The sequence below is a fragment of the Tachyglossus aculeatus genome, chromosome 13 (assembly GCF_015852505.1).
Source record: "Tachyglossus aculeatus isolate mTacAcu1 chromosome 13, mTacAcu1.pri, whole genome shotgun sequence".
In the NCBI taxonomy this organism is placed as follows: Eukaryota; Metazoa; Chordata; class Mammalia; order Monotremata; family Tachyglossidae; genus Tachyglossus; species Tachyglossus aculeatus.
Genome location: NC_052078.1, coordinates 24,601,744 through 24,624,344, shown reverse-complemented (window position 1 = coordinate 24,624,344; position 22,601 = coordinate 24,601,744). Strand labels below are relative to the sequence as shown.

General features: G+C 46.5%; 1 protein-coding gene across 2 annotated transcripts in view; it reads left to right on the top strand.

Moving 5' to 3' along the window:
• Positions 1–22,601, top strand: part of RSU1 (Ras suppressor protein 1) — a 227,433-nt gene that overhangs the window by 111,065 nt on the left and 93,767 nt on the right. For both annotated transcript variants that reach the window (XM_038755737.1, XM_038755738.1), the window contains one exon: positions 19,962–20,094. In XM_038755737.1, the coding sequence (XP_038611665.1) occupies positions 19,962–20,094 (133 nt within the window). The remainder of the gene's footprint in view (positions 1–19,961; positions 20,095–22,601) is intronic.

Sequence of the window (22,601 nt, the reverse complement as noted above, 5' to 3'; positions counted from 1 at the left end):
CTCTGTAGATACTGAGAGAAGCAGCGTGGCTCAGTGGAAAGAAGCCGGGCTTTGGAGTCAGAGGTCTTGGGTTCTAATCCTGGCTCCGCCACTTGTCAGCTGGGTGACTCTGGGCAAGTCACTTTATCTTCTCGGTGCCTCAGTTCCCTCATCTGTAAAATGGGGATTAAGACTGTGAGCCCCACATGGGACAAGCTGATTACCTTGTATCTCCCCCAGCGCTTAGAACAGTGCTTGGCACATAGTAAGTGCTGAACAAATGCCATTATTATCGTTATTACCCTAACAATTTGTAGGACATTATAGGCCATTGTGAATGAGTTGCTTGTCCCCTATAACAAGCAGGCAGTCAGAGCAGAGTGTCTAGGCAGGTGCTTTCCAGAGTTCAGCGGCCGTGTCGAACCAAGGAGCAAATAATTGAACAATAATATACCCAGGGTTGCAGGGGAAACCATTTCTGCGACTGTTCTGGAATAATAACCAACTCCCAGGATTGGAATGGGTTAGAACATTTTTATCAGAATTTCCTCTGCAATTCAACCTCCTCTGGGGAACCCCCCAGAAAGCCGGACCTGGGGTTTATGTCATGGACGATGGTGTATAGAGGCCTCATTTTGATGTCCTTCAAAAGTCCACTGTCATTTTGAAATGGAGAAAAGATGTCTGGTTTTTTTTTAAAGGTTCGTTGAGAGCCCAGCAAGTCGCGTACATACCGGGGCTGCCGTATTGCATTTTGCTAGAGGCATATTTGGCTTTAGTTTCTCTTGCTAAATGAATCGGAGGGATTTGCTCCAGCCTTTGATTTCTCTGGAAGGGCTTTGTACAAATACGTAGGGCAGTTGCAGGTTTGATTTGGGTGTTTCAGAATATATAGCTGTTTGACCCAGCAGTTCCGTGTTCTGTTGAACTCAAGAAGTATTTAGTCGGATATTGACTTTCGGCATTTGAGTCAGTGGGGCATGTCCGTCAAATTTCCCACTTAATGAAGACAGAGCTCAAAATAATTATACTCCAGCAGGAGGGTCAGCTCATTTGGCAGTACGCGGAAATTCGCGACAATGGACTATAAACTCTGAACGAAAAGTCCTATCCTCTTGTGAGGTCTCCCTCTTTTCTTCCGTCAGATCTCATGGGAATGTGGTACATTTGCAAGCATTCAGAAGCTGCATTTCTTTGGCAAAATTCCCATTTAAAGTCAAGTTTTTTGAATTCGGGTTTGCCCAGACGTGATTTGTTGAAGTCGGTCCTCATGGGACAGTGGACCTGCAGGTGACTGCTGCTTCCACTGGGTGAAAGAATCGACCCCAACCCCCCTAAATGTCTGGACTTGTTTGGGATCTGAGTGTTTAGGGAGGAGATCCACGAGTGAAGCGAACCTATCCAGTTTTGATGCTGACGCCGTCCAGCCTGTCCCTAAAACAACTGTTTTTCTGGTTTATTCCGTTAAACTTGCGTTGGCTCGGGAAAGCTTACCGCACCGGTGGCTTTAGAGAGAAACTCACGCGGTTCCTTCGCGGGTAATAAAATGGAAAATCCAATTTGGAATTGGAGAATAAGCCCTGAGTGATATGTGCTCTCCGCAGCGACATCGGTCGGGGGTTACCTCTAATCACAGAAGTGCTTGGGTCCCTTCCCGTGGGGCCCGGGCCTAAAGCTGAGACGTGAACAGTGGCGCATCCGGAGACACACAGCTTTCTAGCTTATTAGATCCTCTTTGTCACAGTGCTTAATCCTGCTGCCCGAGCCTTGTTAGAACCCACTGGCGCGCTGTTCGGTCCACTAATAAAGGAGATGGGAGCGAGGCTCCTAACTAGGAGCACTGAAGCGTGCGGCGGTTTGGGCAGCTGCCGCCTGACAGAAAGAAGTGGCATGCTCCCTGCGTGTTATTGCTTAAAGGAGAACCTGCCGCCGACAGCTAACAGACGAGCTCGGCCGAGGTAACGGTGACCTGTTGATGGGCCGACGTGAGATGGATGTCATCTTTTCACATGGGATAATGGCCCAGCTTTACTCTAATTGCGTTAACCCTTTCCCAGGCCTTCCTCCGCACAGGTTTGGCAGAGGCGAGGGGGCCTGCAGCAGGACTGACGACCCTGTTGTGTTTTCTTCCTGGGGTAACTTGAAAAACATTTGCTCTAAACCCAAGATCTTCCTCAGAGAAGAGAAGCAGCGTGGGCTAGTGGATAGAGCGTGAGCCTGGGTGTCGGAAGCTCTGTGACCTTGGGCAAGTCACTCCTTTGTACCTCAGTTACCTCATCTGGAAAGCGGGCATCAAGACCGTGAGCCCCACGAGAAGCAGCGTGGCTCAGTGGAAAGAGCCCGGGCTTTGGAGTCAGAGGTCATGGGTCCAAGTCCCGGCTCTGCCGATTGTCAGCTGTGTGACTTTGGGCAAGTCACTTAACTTCTCTGTGCCTCAGTTAGCTCATCTGTAAAATGAGGATTAAGACTTTGAGCCCCACGTGGGACAACCTGATCACCTTGTAACCTCTCCAGCACTTAGAACAGTGCCTTGCACATAGTAAGTGCTTAATAAATGCCATTATAAAATAAAACATGGTCTGTGTCCAGCCTGATTAGCTTGTGTGTACCCCGGGGCTGAGTACAGTGCTTGGCACATAGTAAGTGCATAACAAATACCTAAAAAACAAAAAAGAGATAGGTAACTATGTTCAGTTCAACTCGCTGGCTGCTGTAAATTCCAGCCTGGTTCTTTTGCTAAGGTTCAGATCAGATTTTTAATGGAGGCTGTTTGGTTTCTCATTTATAAAAGCAGATATTTCTTAGTGACAGCGACCATAGAGTTATTCATTCATTCATTCAATCATATTTATTGAGTGCTTACTGTGCGCAGAGCACTGTACTAAGCACCTGGGAAGTACTCGCTCTTTCCGACACCTAGACTGTTTCTTCTATTGGGTCAGAAAGCTGGGCATGAGAGTATCAGTCTATCTGCACTATCTTGTTCTGGGGGCTGAGAAATTAATCAGTGGTATTTATTGAGTACTTCATTCATTCATTCATTCAATCGTATTTATTGAGCACTTACTGTGTGCAGAGCACTGTAGTAAGCGCTTGGGAAGTACAAGTTGGCAACATATAGAGACGGTCCCTACGCAACAGCGGGCTCACAGTCTGATGTGGAGAACACCATTCTAAGCTCTTGAGAGAATAAAATACATAGCCTCTGCTCTGTAGAAGCATACAGTCTAGTGGAAAGAGAGAATAGTAGTGATCAGGAGCCAAAGCCTGGAGAAAGCAGAGGGGAAGCTTTGCTCTGTGAGAAGGAACAGTCCACTGATGGCCCCTTCTCTTCTTCCTTCTTGGGGGGACTGGGGGAGTAAGAGACTTTCTGCGACTCTGGCCAGGATGGGTCTCATTCTCGGCCCCTGGCAAGCTCTAGTTAGGCGAATCAAGGTGCAGTCTCCTGACACTTCTTCCGGCTCAGCCAAGAGCCCCAGCATAAAAACATCAGCTGGGTTAGCCGACTCTGCCGGCGGTTTGTGATTTGGAAAGTTCCCCGGAGGAGGAGGAGGAGGAGGAGGGGGCAGCTGTGCGTATATGGTTGGCCTTTCCTGACACCATCCCCTGGTGGCTAGCTTCCACACGGGGCAATTAGGGAGCAGAGTCATGGATCGTTTCCCTGGAAGATGGCAAGGACAAATATGGAAGACCAGTTGCAGCCCTAATAGGTTTGCCTCTGAATAGGGAAAGACCTCGCTGATCCTAGCTCTCCCCCATCTTCCAGCACTTTCAGTGGAATGGGATCAAAAAATCACCACAGAGCATAGATTCCGTGCCTTGAGGAAGCCTGCGCCGCCCAGAGCATTTGAAAGGCTCTCCCTGCCCTTCATCAATCACTTAATCAATCAATAGTATTTATTGAGTGCTTACTCTGTGCGGAACTTGGTTCTGAGAACTTGGGAGAGGTACTAAGAATTCAGTGGAGTTGGTGGTCACGTTCCCTGCCCACAAGGGTCCTTTATTTATTTATGCATTTATTTATTATGGTATTTTCGTTAAGCGCTTACTCTGTGTCAAGCACCGTTCTGTGGGCTGGGGTGGATAAAGTTTATCAGGCCGGGACACAGTCCCTGTCTCGCATGGGGCTCACAGTTGGGGTAACCGAGCTTTTTTTCTTCAAGTAACAGCTGTGAACCCACATAAAACCAGATTCCCTTTGCCACGTAGACTTCTTCCATCCCCATGTTGGCCTTGGCCGAGAGAGAGAAGGCGCAGAGTTGGGGAAGGAAGAATGAAATAGGTGCTGAGGGAGAGTGATGTCGACCGCTGAGGAGTGGGATAGGGAGGAAGGGAGCCCCCCAGATACCTCCAAGGGGTATCCTGGCCTCCTCCGGTGCCCCTGAAGATGTTGAACTGCAAGACCAGAAATTGAGATCGGGGTTGAGGCCCCAGGAGAGATTCTGCACTAAGCCTCAGGCCGGGCCACAGAAAAGACCCTTGAAGGGATGACGTTTCTTGGACAGCTCATTACAGAGTTGCATGGCTGCACCGGCATTTTAAACATTTAGCTGGCTTTCTGTTCCCCAAGTGAATGGCATCCAGCTTCTTCATGTAAATTGTTCGGGTTTACTCACCCGAAATAAGCAGACACTGAGACATGTATGCTTGGCCGTCATCTCCGCCGTATTTCCGTTGCGTATGGTCAATTAATTTTGACCCCTTTATTTTTGTTCCCACGTAATTGATTCACTTGAACGTGGCCCAGTGTGGTTGTCAGTTGACGCGGATGTGTCTATAACCAGCTGGCTGCTCTCCGCCCCCCTCAACCACTCCGCTGTCAGCGAGATTGGATATTTACGTGAAACCATCAACTTGCCTTTCCCCACTATTTATCACGTGTAATGAGTGTTTGCTATAAACTCATGGATGAAATTGAGAGACAGTGGCTCAAAAAGTGATTTGTCTAGCGTGAAGCCGCCTGAAACAATGGAAGGTGGCCACGTTGTATAGATGGCCACGTTGTATAGACTCACTAAGATGTACTTGTCTGGGACCTGGACTTTAATGAGTCAGTCATGACCAGGGGATCAGGAGGAGAAAATACCACCGAGCGCTTACTGTGTGCGGAGCACTTGGGAGAGTTCAACAGAGTTGGTAGTTATGGTATTTGTTAAGCGCGTGCTATGTGCCGAGCACTGTTCTAAGCGCTGGGGTAGATACAAGGTCATCAGGTTGTCCCACATTGGGCCCACAGTCTTAATCCCCATTTTACAGATGAGATGACTGAAGCACAGAGAAGTTAAGTGGCTTGCCCGAGATCACACAGCACGCTAGTGGCGGAGCCGGGATTAGAACCCACATCCTCTGACTCTCAAGCCTGAGCTCTTTTCACTAAGCCACGTAGTCACGTTCTCTCAATAAATACAGTCGACTGATTGATCATTGGCATTTATCGTGCTGGGTAGTTTACTGGATAGAGCAACCATTCATTCATTCATTCATTCAATCGTATTTTTTGAGCACTTACTGTGTGCAGAGCACTGTACTAAGCGCTTGGGAAGTACAAGTTGGCAACATATAGACAGTCCCTACCCAGCAACAGGCTTGGGAGCACGCCATAAAAAACACAGTGCCTTCCCCCAGGCTTGCCGTGTTAGAACAGTACTTGGCACATAGTAAGCGCTTAACAAATACCATCATTATTACAGTCTCATGGGGAAAGGTAGACAAAGATTGTATAATGCAGTGGGCCGAGAAGAATTTAGAAACAAACACATACATAACCAGATTCATTCATCCATTCATTCCATCGTATTTATTAGACAAAAGGAAGACTAACTAGATATCGACGTAATAAGTGCTAAGCGTGGCTGAAGGGAAGACATGACCTGAGGATATGTTAGCAAGTTTAGTAGATGAAGAGAATAAAAAGATAGGAGGGAAAGATATGAAAGAGAATTAATTGTGAAGCCTTTAGGCTGTAGGCTCCTCCTGCGGACTGTTAGCTTCTTTTGGGCAAGGATCATTTCTACCAACTCTGTTGTATTGTCCTTTCCCAAGCATTACTATGATACTCGGCACACCATACATGCTCAATAAATACCATTGATTGGTTGATTGACTAATAGGCAGAAGTTTCCATTCAGTGCATAGAGAGAAATGAGTATCACTGGAGCAGAGCTGTACCATTCTGAATTATTCTATTTATTTTACTAACGATGTTTATATAGCTATAATTCTATTTATTTATATTGCTGCTATTCATGCCTGGCTAGTTGTTTTGTTTTCGTTTTGTTGTCTCTCTCCCCCTTCTAGACTGTGAGCCCATTGTTGGGTAGGGATTGTCTCTATTTGTTGGCGAATTGTATCCCGAAAAGTGCAACTGAAAAGCTCCCTCTAGACTTTCAGCTCCTTTCATTCATTCATTCATTCATTCAGTTGAATTTATTGAGCACTGACTGTGTGCAAAGCACTGTACGAAGCGCTTGGGAGAGTACAGTGTAACAATAAACAGGCACATTCCATACCCACAATGAGCTTCCTTCCTAGAGGGACAGACATTAATATAAATAAATAAATTGCAGATATGTACCTAAGTGCTGTCCTTCCCCTCCCCACAGCACTTGTATATATATTTGTACAGATTTATTACTCTATTTTACTTGTACATAGTCACTATTCTATTTATTTTGTTAATGATGTGCATACAGCTTTAATTATATTTGTCCTGATGATTTGGACACCTGTCTACATGTTTTGTTTTGTTGTCTGTCTGTCTCTTCTAGACTGTGAGCCCGTTGTCGGGTAGGGACCGTCTCTATATGGTGCCGACTTGTACTTCCCAAGCGCTTAGTACAGCGCTGTGCACACAGTAAGCACTCAGTAAATATGATTGAATTAATGAATGAATGAAAGGGAGGGGGAATGAATAAAGGGAGCAAGTCAGGGCGAAGCAGAAATGAGTGGGAGAAAAGAAGTCAGGGAAAGCCTCTTGGAGATGTGCCTTTAATAAGGTTTTGAAAAGCAGGAGAGTAATTGTCTGGCTGATATTCATTCAATCATATTTATTGAGCGCTTACTGTGTGCAGCGCGCTGTACTAAGCGCTTGGGAAGTACAAGTTGGCAACACATAGAGATGGTCCCTACCCAACAGCGGGCTCACAGTCTAGAAGATATGAGATATGAGAAGATATGAGAAGCGATGAGCTCCTCATGGACAGGAAATGTGACTACCAACTCTGTGGTATCCTACTCTCCTAAGCATTTAGTACCATGCTCTGCACGCAGTAAGAACTCAATAAATACCATTGATAGATTGACCGATTGGTAAAAGCCAAGCCTTCTGATCCCAAACCAGTAGCAAGGACTCGGAGGGATGAGTTGCTTGTATTTTTATTCAGTTGTACTGGATTATAACCAGTTTTCTGGTTGTTTTAATCATACTCTCAATTGTTGTGAATGAACATTTTAGTAGTGTTCCTGGCTGTTGAGTGGGTTGGGGGCAGGGGTACAGAGCATGGATTTGTAACTTTTTCCTCCCTATTCATTCCTTCAGTATCTCCAACCATCACTTACTCATTATGCAGTCTCTCACCGTGGCCCCAGATGATGAGAGTTCATTAGTGTGGCATTGCTTGTAGCAGTGAATGCGGCCATTCAGCTGGATGATGGATGGATCGTAGAGAAGCGATCTGGAGTGGTGTTTCAGAGGGCTCTTTCCTTACTGAAGCGGGTGCGACTAGGAGTGTTTTGGGAGAAAGACAGCTGCTGGAACTTGTCCACGTTGAAGCCCCCTGAATCAATCAATCAATCAATCAATCAATCATATTTATTGAGCGCTTACTGTGTGCAGAGCACTGTACTAAGCGCTTGGGAAGTACAAGTTGGCAACATATAAAGACAGTCCGTACCCAACAGTGGGCTCACAGTCTAAAGGGGGGAGACAGAGAACAAAACCAAACATACTAACAAAATAAAATAAATAGAATAGATATGTACAAGTAAAATAAATAAATAAATAGAGTAATGAATATGTACAAACAAATATACATATATACAGGTGCTGTGGGAAAGGGAAGGAGGTAAGATGAGGGGGATGGAGAGGGGGATGAGGGGGAGAGGAAGGAAGGAGTTCAGTCTGGGAAGGCCTCCTGGAGGAGGTGAGCTCTCAGTACGGCCTTGAAGGGAGGAAGAGAGCTAGCTTGGCGGATGGGCAGAGGGAGGGCATTCCAGGCCCGGGGGATGACGTGGGCCGGGGGTCGATGGCGGGACAGGCGACAACGAGTCACGGTGAGGAGATTAGCGGCAGAGGAGCGGAGGGTGCGGGGTGGGCTGTAGAAGGAGAGAATGGAGGTGAGGTAAGAGGGGACGAGGTGATGGACAGCCTTGAAGCCCAGGGTGAGGAGTTTCTGCCTGACCCGCAGATTGATTGGTAGCCACTGGAGATTTTTGAGGAGGGGAGTAACATGCTCAGGGCGTTTCTGGACAAAGACAATCCGGGCAGCAGCATGAAGTATGGATTGAAGTGGGGAGAGACACGAGGATGGGAGATCAGAGAGAAGGCTGATGCAGTAGTCCAGACGGGATAGGATGAGAGCATGAATGAGCAGGGTAGCGGTTTGGATGGAGAGGAAAGGGCGGATCTTGGCAATGTTGGGGAGCTGAGACCGGCAGGTATTGGTGACGGCTTGGATGTGAGGGGTGAATGAAAGAGCGGAGTCAAGGATGACACCAAGGTTGCAGGCTTGTGAGACGGGAAGGATGGTAGTGCTGTCAACAGAGATGGGAAAGTCAGGGAGAGGGCAGGGTTTGGGAGGGAAGACAAGGAGTTCAGTCTTGGACATGTTGAGTTTTAGGTGGCAGGCAGACATCCAGATGGAGATGTCCTGAAGGCAGGAGGAGATGCGAGCCTGAGCAAATGGTTCAACCACCATCTCCAGGCAGATGATTCCCAAGTCTGCCTCTCTTTTTGTGCATTCGTGCATTTGGCCTTCAGGAAATCTCTACTTGGTTGTCCCAACAACACCTCAAACTGAACATGTCCAAAACAGAATTCCTTATCTTCCCACCCTAACCCTCTGTCTTTCCCATCTCCCATCACCATCCCCACATCTCAGAGGCCCATAACTTCAGCATTATCCATGGCTCATCTCTCTCCCTCAACCCACACATTGGGTTAAAAAATCCGGTCCGTTCTACCTTCACAACGTCTCTGTAATCCACCCTTTCCTCTTCATCCAAACTTCAATCAATCAATCCATTAATGGTGTTTATTGAGCAATTGCCGTGTGCAGAGCACTGTACTAAGCATCTGGGAGAATACAGTAAAACAGAACTGGTAGACACTGCTGATTTCCCACCTCCTTGCTCACCTCCCTTCCTTCTCTCTCCCTTCTCCAGTACATCCTATACTCTGCTGCCCAGATCATATTTCAAAAGCAAAGTTCAATCCGCATCTCCCCACACCTCAAGAACTTCCAGGGGTTGCATTTCCACAACAAGCAGAAAATCTTTACCATCGGCCATAAGGCGTTCGATCAGCTTTCTCCCTCCCAGCTTACTTCGCTGATCACCTGCTACAACTCAATTTTCACACTTCGCTCTTCTAACCCAACCTACTCTCTGGACCTCGCTCTCATCAGTCCCATTGATAACGTGTGTCCCACATCGCCCCTCTGGCCTGTTACTCCCACCCCTTTCATATCCAACCGCCCGCCACTCTTCCTATCTTCAAAAGCCTCCCTAAATCAATTTGTTGAGCACTTACTGTACAAAGCCCCATCCTAAGCGCTTGGGAGAGTCCAGGATAACCCAGATGGTGGGCACGTTCCCTGTCCACAATGAGCTTGCAGTCTAAAGGTCCCCCTCTAGCTTAAAATCAGTTGATAAAAATAAATTATGGATATGTACATAAATAATGAGGGAGGGGTGAATAAAGCGTGCAAAACCAAGAGGAAAGGTGATGCGGAAGGGATGGGCGAAGAGGAATTGAGTTGGGGAGGGTGTCTTGGAGATGTGCTTCAGTAAGATTTGGAAGAATTTGAATGGAGATTAATCTTCTGTTGGATATTAAGAGGGACAGCATTCCAGGCCAGAGACAGGAGGTGAAATCACATCTCCAAGAGGCCTTCCCTCAAAAAGTTCTCATTTTCCCTATCCTCCCTCGCCTCTGCATTGTCTGTGCACTTGGCTGTTTTCCCCTTCATTCATTCATTCAATCAATCGTATTTATTGAGTGCTTACCGTATGCAGAGCACTATACTAAGCGCTTGGGATGTCCAAGTTGGCAACATCTAGAGACGGTCCCTACCCAACAGTGGGCTCACAGTCTAGAAGGGGGAGACAGATGACAGAACAAAACATATTAACAAAATAAAATAAATAGAATAAATATGTCCAAATAAAATAGTAATAAATACGTACAAACATATATACATATATACAGGTGCTGTGGGGAAGGGAAGGAGGTAAGGCGGGGGGGGATGGAGAAGGGCAGGAGGGGGAGAAGGAGGAGGGGGAGAGGAAAGAGGGGGCTCAGTCTGGGATAATGATGGTTTTTGTTAAGCGCTTACTATGTGCCAAGCACTGTTCTAAGCACCAGGGAGGTTGCAAGGAGCACCATGATATTCATCCAACCCTAAAGCACTTATAGAAATATCCTTACATTCTCCTATTCCCACTATCTGTAACTTATTTTAATGTCTGTTACCCCTTGAAGAATAATAATTATAATGGTGGCATTTCATTAAGCACTTACTATGTGCAAAGCCCTGTTCTAAGCGCTGGGGATTTTACAAGGTGATCAGGTTGTCCCACGGGGGGCTCACAGTCTTAATCCCCATTTTCCAGATGAGGTAACTGAGGCCCAGAGAAGTTAAATGACTTGCCCAAAGTCACCCAGCTGACAATTGGCGGATCTGGGATTTGAACCCATGGCCTCCGACTCCAAAGTCCAAGCTCTTGAGACTGAGCCACGCTGAAGACCGTAAGCTCCTTGTGGGCAGGGAATCTACCTACCAACTCTACTCATTCAATCATATTTATTGAGCACTTACTGTATGCAGAGCACTGTGCTAAGCACTTGGGAAGTACTACTCAGCAACATATAGAGACAGTCCCTACCCAACAACGAGCTCACAGTCTAGAAGGGGGAGACAGACAACAAAACAAAACGTGTAGACAGGTGTCAGAACCGTCAGAATAAATAGAATTAGAGCTATATGCACATCATTAATAGAATAGAGTAGTAAATATGTACAAGCAAAATAAATAGAGTAATAAATCCGTACAAATATATACAAGTGCCGTGGGGAGGGGAAGGAGGTAGGGCAGACGGAGGGCTGGGGAGGAGGAGAGGAAAAAGGGGGCTCAGTGTGGGAAGGCCTCCTGGAGGAGGTGAGCTCTCAGTAGGGCTTTGAAGGGAGGAAGAGAGCTAGTTTGGCGGATATGTGGAGGGAGGGCATTCCGGGCCAGGGGAAGGACGTGGGCCGGGGGTCGACGGTGGGATGGGCGAGAACGAGGTACAGTGAGGAGGTTAGCGGCAGAGGAGCGGAGGGTGCGGGCTGGGCTGGAGAAGGAGAGAAGGAAGATGAGGTAGGAGGGGGCGAGGTGATGGACAGCCTTGAAGCCGAGAGTGAGGAATTTTTCCTTGATCCTTAGGTTGACAGGCAACCACTGGAGATTTTTGAGGAGGGGAGTGACATGCCCAGAGCGTTTCTGTACAAAGATAGTCCAGGCAGCAGAATGAAGCGGGGAGAGACAGGAGGATGGGAGATCAGAGAGGAGGCTGATGCAGTAATCCGGTCAGGATAGGATGGGAGATTGAACCAGCAAGGTAGCGGTTCGGATGGAGAGGAAAGGGCGGATCTTGGCGATGTTGTGGAGGTGAGACCGGCGGGTTTTGGTGACTATTGTCTATCAATCAATCAATCGTATTTATTGAGCGCTTACTGTGTGCAGAGCACTGTACTAAGCGCTTGGGAAGTACAAGTTGGCAACATATAGAGACAGTCCCTACCCAACAGTGGGCTCACAGTCTAAAAGGGGGAGACAGAGAACAAAACCAAACATACTAACAAAATAAGAGGGGGAGAGGAAGGAAGGGGCTCAGTCTGGGAAGGCCTCCTGGAGGAGGTGAGCTCTCAGGGCCTTGAAGGGAGGAAGAGAGCTAGCTTGGCGGATGGGCAGAGGGAGGGCATTCCAGGCCCGGGGGATGACGTGGGCCGGGGGTAGATGGCGGGACAGGTGAGAACGAGGCACGGTGAGGAGATTAGCGGCAGAGGAGTGGAGGGTGCAGGGTGGGCTGTAGAAGGAGAGAAGGGAGGTGAGGTAGGAGGGGGCGAGGTGATGGACAGCCTTGAAGCCCAGGGTGAGGAGTTTCTGCCTGATGCGCAGATTGATTGGTAGCCACTGGAGATTTTTGAGGAGGGGAGTAACATGCCCAGAGCGTTTCTGGACAAAGACAATCCGGGCAGCAGCATGAAGTATGGATTGAAGTGGGGAGAGACATGAGGATGGGAGATCAGAGAGAAGGCTGATACAGTAGTCCAGACGGGATAGGATGAGAGCTTGAACGAGCAGGGTAGCGGTTTGGATGGAGAGGAAAGGGCGGATCTTGGCAATGTTGCGGAGCTGAGACTGGCAGGTTTTGGTGACGGCTTGGATGTGAGGGGTGAATGACTTGTCCTTGTCCTTTCCTTGTCCTTGTCCTAGCACTTCCTAACACTTGCCCTTTCCCAAGTGCTAGTTCATTGCTCTCCATACAGTAAGAGCTCAGTAAATATCACAGAAGAAATTGGTGAGGGCACACTGATGTGTGCTGTTGATGATTCAGAGAAGTTCTGCACCTGTTCTCCTTTCCAAATGTCTGCAACATATGCCAGTGAGCATAGGACAGACCGATTGAGAAGGTGTGGATGAATCAGCCTAAATCATTACCACTTATTACTACTACTACACCTACTATTACTTCTGAAAAACAACTCAAACCCATGTCCTACTGGCGATAAGATGTGTATTTTTCCTTGTAACCATTTGCATCTAAGCAGTGCTCACTTATATGGCAGGAATCAGTGAAGGTGCGCACCTTTTTTTATTTTTTCCACGAAACGCACATCGCTTAGAACCGTGCTCCAGCACTTAGAACGGTGCTTTGCACATAGGAAGCGCTTAATAAATGCCATCATTATCATTATTATTATTCGTGGTTGCAGTATAGCTCTCAGCAGGATCAGCTTCAAACTGAAGGACAGTTCTACACCTGTTCCTTCGGCCGGGATTGGTGAGTAGCGTCCTAGCAGGCGTAATTGTAGAAATTGCATTTGCTCAGCACCTTCTGTGTTCAAACTACTATTCTAAATGCCGGGAATAAAAGCACAAATGAGAATTCATCACAGTCCCTTGCCCCCCAAAGAATACCCAATCTAAGAATAAGGGGGTCAGGAGGAGGGGGAGGAAGTATGAAACAATGAAAGCATGAAATCAATATAGGGCGGATCAATATAGCACTGTTCTAAGCGCTGGGCGTTTCGTGGAAAAAATTAAAAAGGTGCGCACCTTTACTGATTCCTGCGATATAAGTGAGCACTACGTAGATGCAAATGGTTACAAGGAAAAATACACATCTTATTGCCAGTAGGACATGGGCTTGAGTTGTTTTTCAGAAGTAATAGTAGCTGTAGTAGTAGTAAGAAGGACAAGGACAATGATAGATAAAAGAGTACTGTGGCGAGACGAGAGGGGCTTCCTCGGGGCTCAATCTAACAGTCCAAATGGCCGTAATAATAATAATAATGGCATTTATTAAGCACTTACTATGTGCAAAGCACTGTTCTAAGCGCTGGGGAGGTTACAAGGTGATCAGGTTGTCCTATGGGGGGCTCACAGTCTTAACTCCCATTTTACAGATTCATTCATTCATTGAATCATATTTATTGAGCGCTTACTGTGTGCACAGCACTGTACTAAGCGCTTGGGAAGTACAAGTTGGCAACATATAGAGACGGTCCCTACCCAACAACGGGCTCACAATCTAGAAAGGGGAGACAGACCACAAAACAAAACATGTGGACAGGTGTCAAGTCGTTAGAACAAATAGAAGTAAAGCTAGATGCACATCATTAACAAAATAAATAGAATAGTAAATAGGTACAAGTAAAATAAATAGAGTAATAAACCTGTACAAACATCTATACAGGTGCTGTGGGGAGGGGTACTCATTCCCATTTTACAGAGGAGGTAACTGAGGCACAGAGAAGTGAAGTGACTTGCCCAAAGTCACACAGCTAACTGGCAGAGCCGGGATTTGAACCCATGACCACACAGCACAGCCCTCACAATACGCCTATGATCACTTTGGCCCGAAAAGCGGTTCTGTGTGTAAAAAAGATTTCTGTACACTTGGCAATGTCTGGATTTCCGCGTACCTTCTCTCTCTGCTGTAATGGAGCGAGAACGTAACAGGCAGGGATAAGAAAGTCTGAATGAAGCTTGCAAAACGCTATCAATCAATCAAATTTATTGAGTGTGTATTATATGCAGAGCACTGTACTGAGCGCTCAGTACACTATGAGAAGCAGCATGGCTCAGTGGAAAGAGCGCGGGCTTTGGAGTCAGAGGCCATGGGTTCAAATACCGGCCCTGCCAATTGACAGCTGTGTGACTTTGAGCAAGTCACTTGATCAGATCCCGGCTCTGCCAATTGTCAGCTGTGTGACTTTGGGCAAGTTACTTCACTTCTCTGGGCCTCAGTTCCCTCATCTGGAAAATGGGGATTAAGACCCCCCCCGTGGGACAACCGGATCACTCTGTAACCTCCCCGGCGCTTACAACAGTGCTTTGCACATAGTAAGCGCTTAATAAACGCCATTATTATTATTATTATATTATCACTATAATCAATTCCTTCACACCGGTTACCAGCCCTAAAGTCTGTAAGCTCCTTGTGGGCAGTGAACATGTCTACCAACTCTGTTATATTGTACGCTCCCAAGCACTTAGTACAGTGCTCTAAACACAGTAAGTGCTCAATAAATACAATTGATGATGATGATGATGAAGGAGAAGAAGAAGCAACAAAGTGCCCAACAAAACTCATTGAGGAGGAAGGTTCAAACCAAAGTATGAAAAAGCAGCATGGCCTTAGTGGAAAGACCTGGGCATCCGAGGACCTGGGTTCTAATTCCATTTATTCATTCATTTGTGTGTGTTGAGAGATTACTGCATGCAAAGCACCGTACTAAGCGCTTCCAACTCCATCACTTGTCTGCTGCGGGACCTTGGGCAAGTCACTTAACTTCTCTGTGCCTCAGTTACCTCATTTGTAAAATGGAGATTAAATTCTCCTCCCTCCAATTTAGACTGTGAGCACAGAATTATCTTGTATCTTCCCCAGCATTTATAACAGCCCTTGACACATAGTCATTGCTTAACAAATACTATAAAAGAAATGGTGTCCACACAGAGGAGCCTGGCTTTTCTTGGAAATGTAGCGAAGATGATTTTTCTTTCAGAAACTGAGATATTCGGTTTCTGGGTTTCAAGGCTGTTAGAAGGCTGCAAGAAGGGTGGCCTAGTGGATTAAAGCTCTGGCCTGGGAGCCAGAGGACCTGGGTTCTAATCCTGGTTCTTCCATTTGCCTGCCATGTAACCTTGGACAAGTCACTTTTAACTTATCTGTGCCTCGGTTTCCTCAGATGCAAAATAGGGATTCAATACCTCTTCTCCTTCCTACTTAGGTTGTGAGCTGCATGTGGGACAGGGACTGTATTTAGTCTGATTAATTTGTATCTACCCCAGTGCTTAGAACAGTGCTTGACACATAGTACGCATTTAACAAATACCATTAAAAAAAAAGTCCTTCTGCCCAGTCTCACCTGGAGAAATGCTTTGAGGATTTGATGGGAATGCAGTGAATGTCACTGCTCTTTTCCTGTGCTCAGGGGCAGAGAGAGATCACAGGGGATAGTGTAAATGATGATGGCATTTATTAAGCGCTTACTATGTGCAAAGCACTGTTCTAAGCACTGGGGAGGTTACAAGGTGATCAGGTTGCCCCACATGGGGCTCACAGTTGTAATCCCCATTTTCCAGATGAGGTAACTGAGGCACGGAGAAGTGAAATGACTTGCCCAAAGTCACCCAGCTGACAATTGGTGGAGCTGGGATTTGAACCCATGACCTCTGATTCCAAAGCCCGGGCTCTTTCCACTGAGCCACGCTGCTTCTCTAATTAAATTAGGTAGGTCATCTTGGAAGCCTGGAACTTAAATCCTTATTTCCTAGAGACCCTGGATGTCTTATCTGATTTTTATTTGTTTTTCCAGTGTTTTTCCAGAACAGAACCGAAATACTAAATTCAGACTCGGCTGTATCTGTCTGCTCGTTTTTAATTCCTCAGTGGTTCGCTGGGACGTTGATTCCAGGGCGTATTGGCAGTTTCATCTCTGTAGACCTGGACGTGGCTTTGCAAAATGACTTAATACTTGACTGATTATGAAGTTTAGCCAGTAAATTAGGGGAATTGATAATATTGAAAATAAATAAAAATGACAACCTGTTAGGCTAAAAGCTGCTATTTGAAGCCTAAACCTAATTAGGCGAAAGAAAGTTAGAAAGACTGTGATAGATTTGGTGGGGGGGGGAGGGGGTTCAAGATTTAAATGACCCACTTGTATTAAAATTGCAAATGACGTGGTTAAATTTTCTGGATTAGTCTCTCCACTTTTTATGTCGGTGGACGGGCCCCAGTCTCATTAAAGAGTAATTTTTAGAGTATGTTCTTTTATTTCTAAAGTACCAATCATAGTCATGATTCGCAGCAAAACCTGCGTAGTTAGAGGCCAGTCTAACCTTCCCGGACGAAGCTCTCATCCCCTCCAACCTTATTTTCCCTCCCAATTGCCTCTCCCAGGCACTTAGTCTCACCCGTCAAACAACTAAATCCTCCTCCCCATCCCCACTCCCAAGGCACTTTTGTCCTCATATATCCCTATACTCCATTGCTTCCCTTACCTGTAATTAATTTTATTAATAATAACAATAATGTGGTATTTGTTAAGCACTTACTTTGTGCCAAGCACTGTTCTGAGCGCTGGGGTAGATACAAGGTAATCAGGTTGTCCCACGCGGGGCTCACATTCTTAATCCCCATTTGACAGATGAGGTAACTGAGGCACAGAGAAGTTAAGTGACTTGCCCAAAGTCACAGAGCTGTGTCTGTCTCCGCTGTTAGACCCTATTATGCTCCCCTAAGTGCTTAGTAAAGTCCTCTGCGCAAACTAATTACCCAATAAATGCCATTGATTGATTGAGTCGCATGGGAAGCGTCATGGCTCAGTGGAAAGAGCCCGGGCTTTGGAGTCAGAGGTCAGGGGTTCAAATCCTGGCTCCGCCAATTGTCAGCTGGGTGACTTCGGGCGAGTCACCTAACTTCTCTGTGCCTCAGTTACCTCATCTGTAAAATGGGGATGAAGACTGTGAGCCCCACCATGGGACAACCTGATCACCCTGTAACCTCCCCCGCGCTTAGAACAGTGCTTTGCACATAGTAAACGCTTAATAAATGCCATCATTATTATTATTATAGGACTGCTGAGGGCAATTAACTACAGTGTCACCCAGTCAGGGAGAAATTGGCCATTCTTTCATTCATTCAGTCGTATTTAGTGAGTGCTTACTGTGTGCAGAGCACTGTACTAAACGCTTAGGAAAGTACAATACAACAATAAACAGTGACATTCCCTGCCCACAACAAGCTCATTGTCTAGAGTCGGGGAGACAGACATCAATACAAATAAATAAAATTACAGATATGTACATAAGTGTTTTGGGGTTGGGAGCAGGGAAGAGCAAAGGGATAATTGCTCTTCCCTGTTCCCTGCTGCTTCCCAGAGAAGCAGCGTGGCTCAGTGGAAAGAGCCCAGGCTTTGGAGTCAGAGTTCATGGGTTCAAATCCCAGCTCTGCTGCTTGTCGGCTGTGTGACTTTGGGCAAGTCACTTAACTTCTCTGGGCCTCAGTTACCTCATCTGCAAAATGGGGATTAAGACTGGGAGCCCCCCGTGGGACAACCTGATCACCTTGTAACCTCCCCAGTGCTTAGAACAGTGCTTTGTACATAGTAAGCGCTTAATAAATGCCAACATTATTATTATTATTATTATTATTATTATTGTTAATTCTAGCCCTGGCCCTGGCACTTGCCTGCTGTGTGACTTTGGCCGAGCCGCTTAAATTCTCTGTGCCTCAGTTACCTCCACTGTAAAATGGAGATTTCATACCTGTTTCCCCACCCACTGAGACTGTTAAGTGATAGGGACTGTGTCTCATTTGGTAATCTGTGTCTAGCCCAGTTCTTAGTACAGTGCTTGGCACACAGAACTTTTTTTAAATGGCATTTATTAGGCGCTTACTATGTGCAAAGCACTGTTCTAAGCGCTGGGCAGCTTACAAAGGTGATCAGGTTGTCCCATGGGGGGCTCACAGTCTTCATCCCCATTTTGCAGATGAGGGAACTGAGGCCCAGAGAAGTGAAGTGACTTGTCCAAAGTCACACAGCTGACAAGTGGCGGAGCCAGGATTTGAACCCACGATCTCTGACTCCAAAACCCGGGCTCTTTCCGCTGAGCCACGCTGCTTCTCTTAAAACTTAAAACTCTGTATGGGCAGGGAATGTGTCTGCTAATTCTGTTGTATTCTCCCAAGCACTCAGTACAGTGCTCTGCACATAGTAAGTGCTCAATAAATGTGAATGATAACAAACGCCATCATTTTTATTCACCTCAGCAATGTGATTCTGCACAGTCCCATATTCTGTACATGACAGTGGCACCAGTGGGTGTTTGATGGAACTGGTTGATTTGGGTCTCTTCCATTACAGTTTAAGCTCTCGGGAGACAAGGAATAGCTCACTTTTCTATTGCTTTGCACACAGTAAGCACTCAATAAATACAGTTGAATGAATACGTACTTCCCAAGTGTCTAGTACTGAACAGTACACTAACTAAATGGGTGCTGTAGCGCTGGCACATAGTAAAGTGCTTAAATACCATTATTATTATTATTATTATTGTTACTTGTACAGTCATCCCCCAATCAAACCTTCCTGTCTAAGAACCTGTCATTGATGAGTCTATTTCATTCATTCATTCATTCATTCTATGCTTACTGTGTCTAGAGCACTGTACTAAGCGCTTGGGAAGTACAAGTATTTAAAACCCTTCCTGAGCCCTTGAGCATTTCTAAACTTTCCCTCGCTAGTATTTTTCACTTTCCTGTTTTAATCCCAAAATAAGGCTGTTTTGCTGTTCCATTCATTCATTCAATCATATTTATTGAGCGCTTATTGTGTGCTGAGCACTGTACTAAGCGCTTTGGGCCTGAATTACAGACACTCCTGTGGATGTGGCTCAGAATACTTTGGTTTTCGGGTAATGAGTCTCCATAAATACCCTGATCTGTCGGTCTTTTTTCACTGAACGATGATGATGATGTTGTCTGTAATCTGTATCCTTTTGGAAGATATGCCAGCCAGGCCTAAGAGTGGCCGCTCTGGAATTTGGGGCCAGGCTGTGACATCTTGCCAGCTTCGGGCCTCTCCACCTTCAGTTCTCCTCAGGAGCTCCGTATGTCTTTGGAGAACTTAAGGATGAATCAGTTTGTGTTGGGGTAAAAAATGTTCACGGGGAGCAGGGGAGGACACAGGGGGAGAAGAAACTGTCTCAGATCCATCTCCTGATGGAATTCTGGTTGAAATCCCTGTGATCCTGCCTATTGCTGGTTGGGAATCTTGTTCTGTGGCCAGGTTAGTCACGGTGACCTAGGAACAGGCCGATCTCATGTGAGTAGAGGGGTCAGACGGAGGAAGTTTTCCCAGGGCAAATACATCATCCAACAAGGAAATGTGTAACAGGAAATAGGCACCCTTCCTGGTGACTCACTTGCAGAGAGTTGTGGCGTCCCCAAAAGATAAAAGTTTCATGCTAGTTATGTTTAATTCTTTCAGGAAATTTGGATTTGACTGGCCAGAAGCAGGTGTTCAAAGCAGAGAACAACCCCTGGGTTACCCCCATTGCCGACCAGTTCCAGCTTGGAGTGTCCCACGTCTTTGAATACATCCGTTCTGAAACATACAAATAGTAAGTAACCGTTGATCAGTGGTTTAGTTGCCGTTACAGTTAACTACAATTTTACAGACCTGGCCTAGATTCCGGGGCCGACTAGATTCCATGCCACCTCAGTCTCTCCAGCCTGCTCCCCTCTCATTCTCATGATTGGGATCTCAACTGCACCATCTAGCCTCCTCCCTCTGAGCGGGGCTTTTTCAGGCAGCTGGAAAGGCCAACGGCTGAAGTCTCCTTTCCCTTTCTCTCTCCTTGTCTCCGCGGCTGCCCCAATAAAGGTGGGAAGCAGAGCGGAAAGTCAGGTCAGCTGCCTTTCTCCCCAAGTCTTCCATTCATTCATTCATTCAATCGTGTTTATTGAGCGCTTACTGTGTGCAGAGCACTGTACTAAGCGCTTGGGAAGTACAAGTTGGCAACATATAGAGACGGTCCCTACCCAACAATGGGCTCACAGTCTAGAAGGGGGAGACAGACAACAAAACAAAACATGTGAACAGGTGTCAAGTCATCAGAATGAGCATTTTCCTTAGCCCCGCCCTTGCCTGACCCAAGCTCAGCCAAATACAACCTTATACTGTATCACTTGGGATGTGGAGGGAATTTAAAATCATTTTCAAAGCCCTTTCGCATCAACCATCTCATTTGGTCCTCACAACAACGCCGGGAGGTAGGACGAAGAAGTTAATACCGTTTTCCAGTTGAAGCAGTGACTCGCCTAAGGTCACACTTCGAGCCCATGGCCAAGATGAGACTAGAACCTGAGTCTCCCGAACTCCCACAGCTCTGGCCTGCAGTGCCTTGAGTGTTGGACTCAGTCCACGTCTTCTAGGGAAAGGCCACGGTGACCACCACCGGCAGGTGGTGATGCCCTTAGAAGCATCACTGCCGCTGCTGCCACAGAACTTATGTACATATCCAGATTTTTATTTATTTCTATTAACATTCATCTCCCCCCCTAAACTGTAAACTCGTTGTGGGCAGGGAATGTCTCTGTTATATTGTTCTGTTGTACTCTTCCAAACGCTGAGTACAGAGCTCTGCACACGGTAAGTGCTTCCCAAGGGCCAGGGGAGACCCAGACAAGGGGAGAGAGAACTGAAGGGGAAATACGGGCCACACAGTCGAATCCTGTCCCCTGACCATAGGCATGGTCTCAAAGTCTGGTTATCAGAGGGGAACAGAAACCCTTCCATCCAAGCAGAAGTCAGGGCGTGAGGCGGGAGAGTTCCCAGAAGGCAGCATATCCGAAGTGAAAAGGGCACGAGACTGCAAATCGGAGGACCCAGATTTGAGTCCTGGCTTTGCCGGTGACCTTGGACAAGTCACGTTGTCTCCCCGGGCCTCTGTTTCTTCATCTATAAGGAAACAGAGATAGGACAGATTACGGGCCCTGTGCGGGACAAAAACCGAGTCCTAACTATGCATCTGCCTTAGCCTGGAGGACATAGCTCTTAGAAAAAGTCCATGATAAAAATTATTACTTTCCCAGTTTGTGGCTGGGTAAAAAGCCCCTCTCTATGTGGGCAACGGCCCTGGAGCAGTTGGAGCGGGCCATGTGGAAAAGGAACAGGAAAATGAGAGTTCTCATTCAGAATGGTTGCGATTTTGCAGTTTCCAAGTGGGGAGGGAATGGGAAGAAGAGGTGGTATGGAGTGGGGAGTTGAGAATCTCCGACTATTTCTTCCTTGATAATTTAGACTGGTCTGGAAAGAAGCATTCTTTGTCCCAGAGATTGATGCAATTAAGAAAATTAGAGGGGCTACTGCTGAAGCTTAGAAGTATTTCTGTCATAGAGATTTTTCTTTGAGCATCCATTGTAGGGATCCCACTTGTCTGCTGCATTTCGATTTGCAAATGGGAGACTTGCTCCGTAAAAATGGATGTGGTGTTGAAGTAACTTAATTTTCAGTGGCCTGTTTTAAAGGTTATGGTTAGGAAAACAGATTTTAAAATGTTGGTTGAGCCGATTTTTGAAATTGAGATGTATGAGGGGGACGTGGCCGTGAATAATAAATGGAAGAAGTATTGTTTTCCCTGGAAGGCTAAAAAGCATAAGAGATATTTAAGAATGAATTTGCACTTCTAAAGGGTTTGATCTATTTTGAAAACATCGCGCTGGAGTCGGTAATGAGCCAGGCCCTGCCTGAAAGGAATTTCTCTCCTGGTCCCTCGTGGATAGAGTCTCCCTTGAGGAAGGAAGGAGAGAAGTTGGACCCGAGACACGCAATAACGAAACAAAACAAGGCCAGAGTTCTCTTGCAGGCCAGGAGAGATTTTACTGCCATGGGAATCTCCCTCAGGAATACTGCACCTCTGCCACATTGCTGCTTTGGTGGGGAAGGAGATTCTGCTCTGCACTATCTCCGTGGGTTGGATACTGCCCCAACCGATACTACTTCCCCAAATTTTACGGCATTGTCACACCAATCGACCAGTCTTCCTAGCCTAGTTGTGTTGTTTCTCTCTTTTAAAAAGCCTCCACCACTGAAACAAAGTTGTTTCTAGGGGCTATCTTGCTTTCT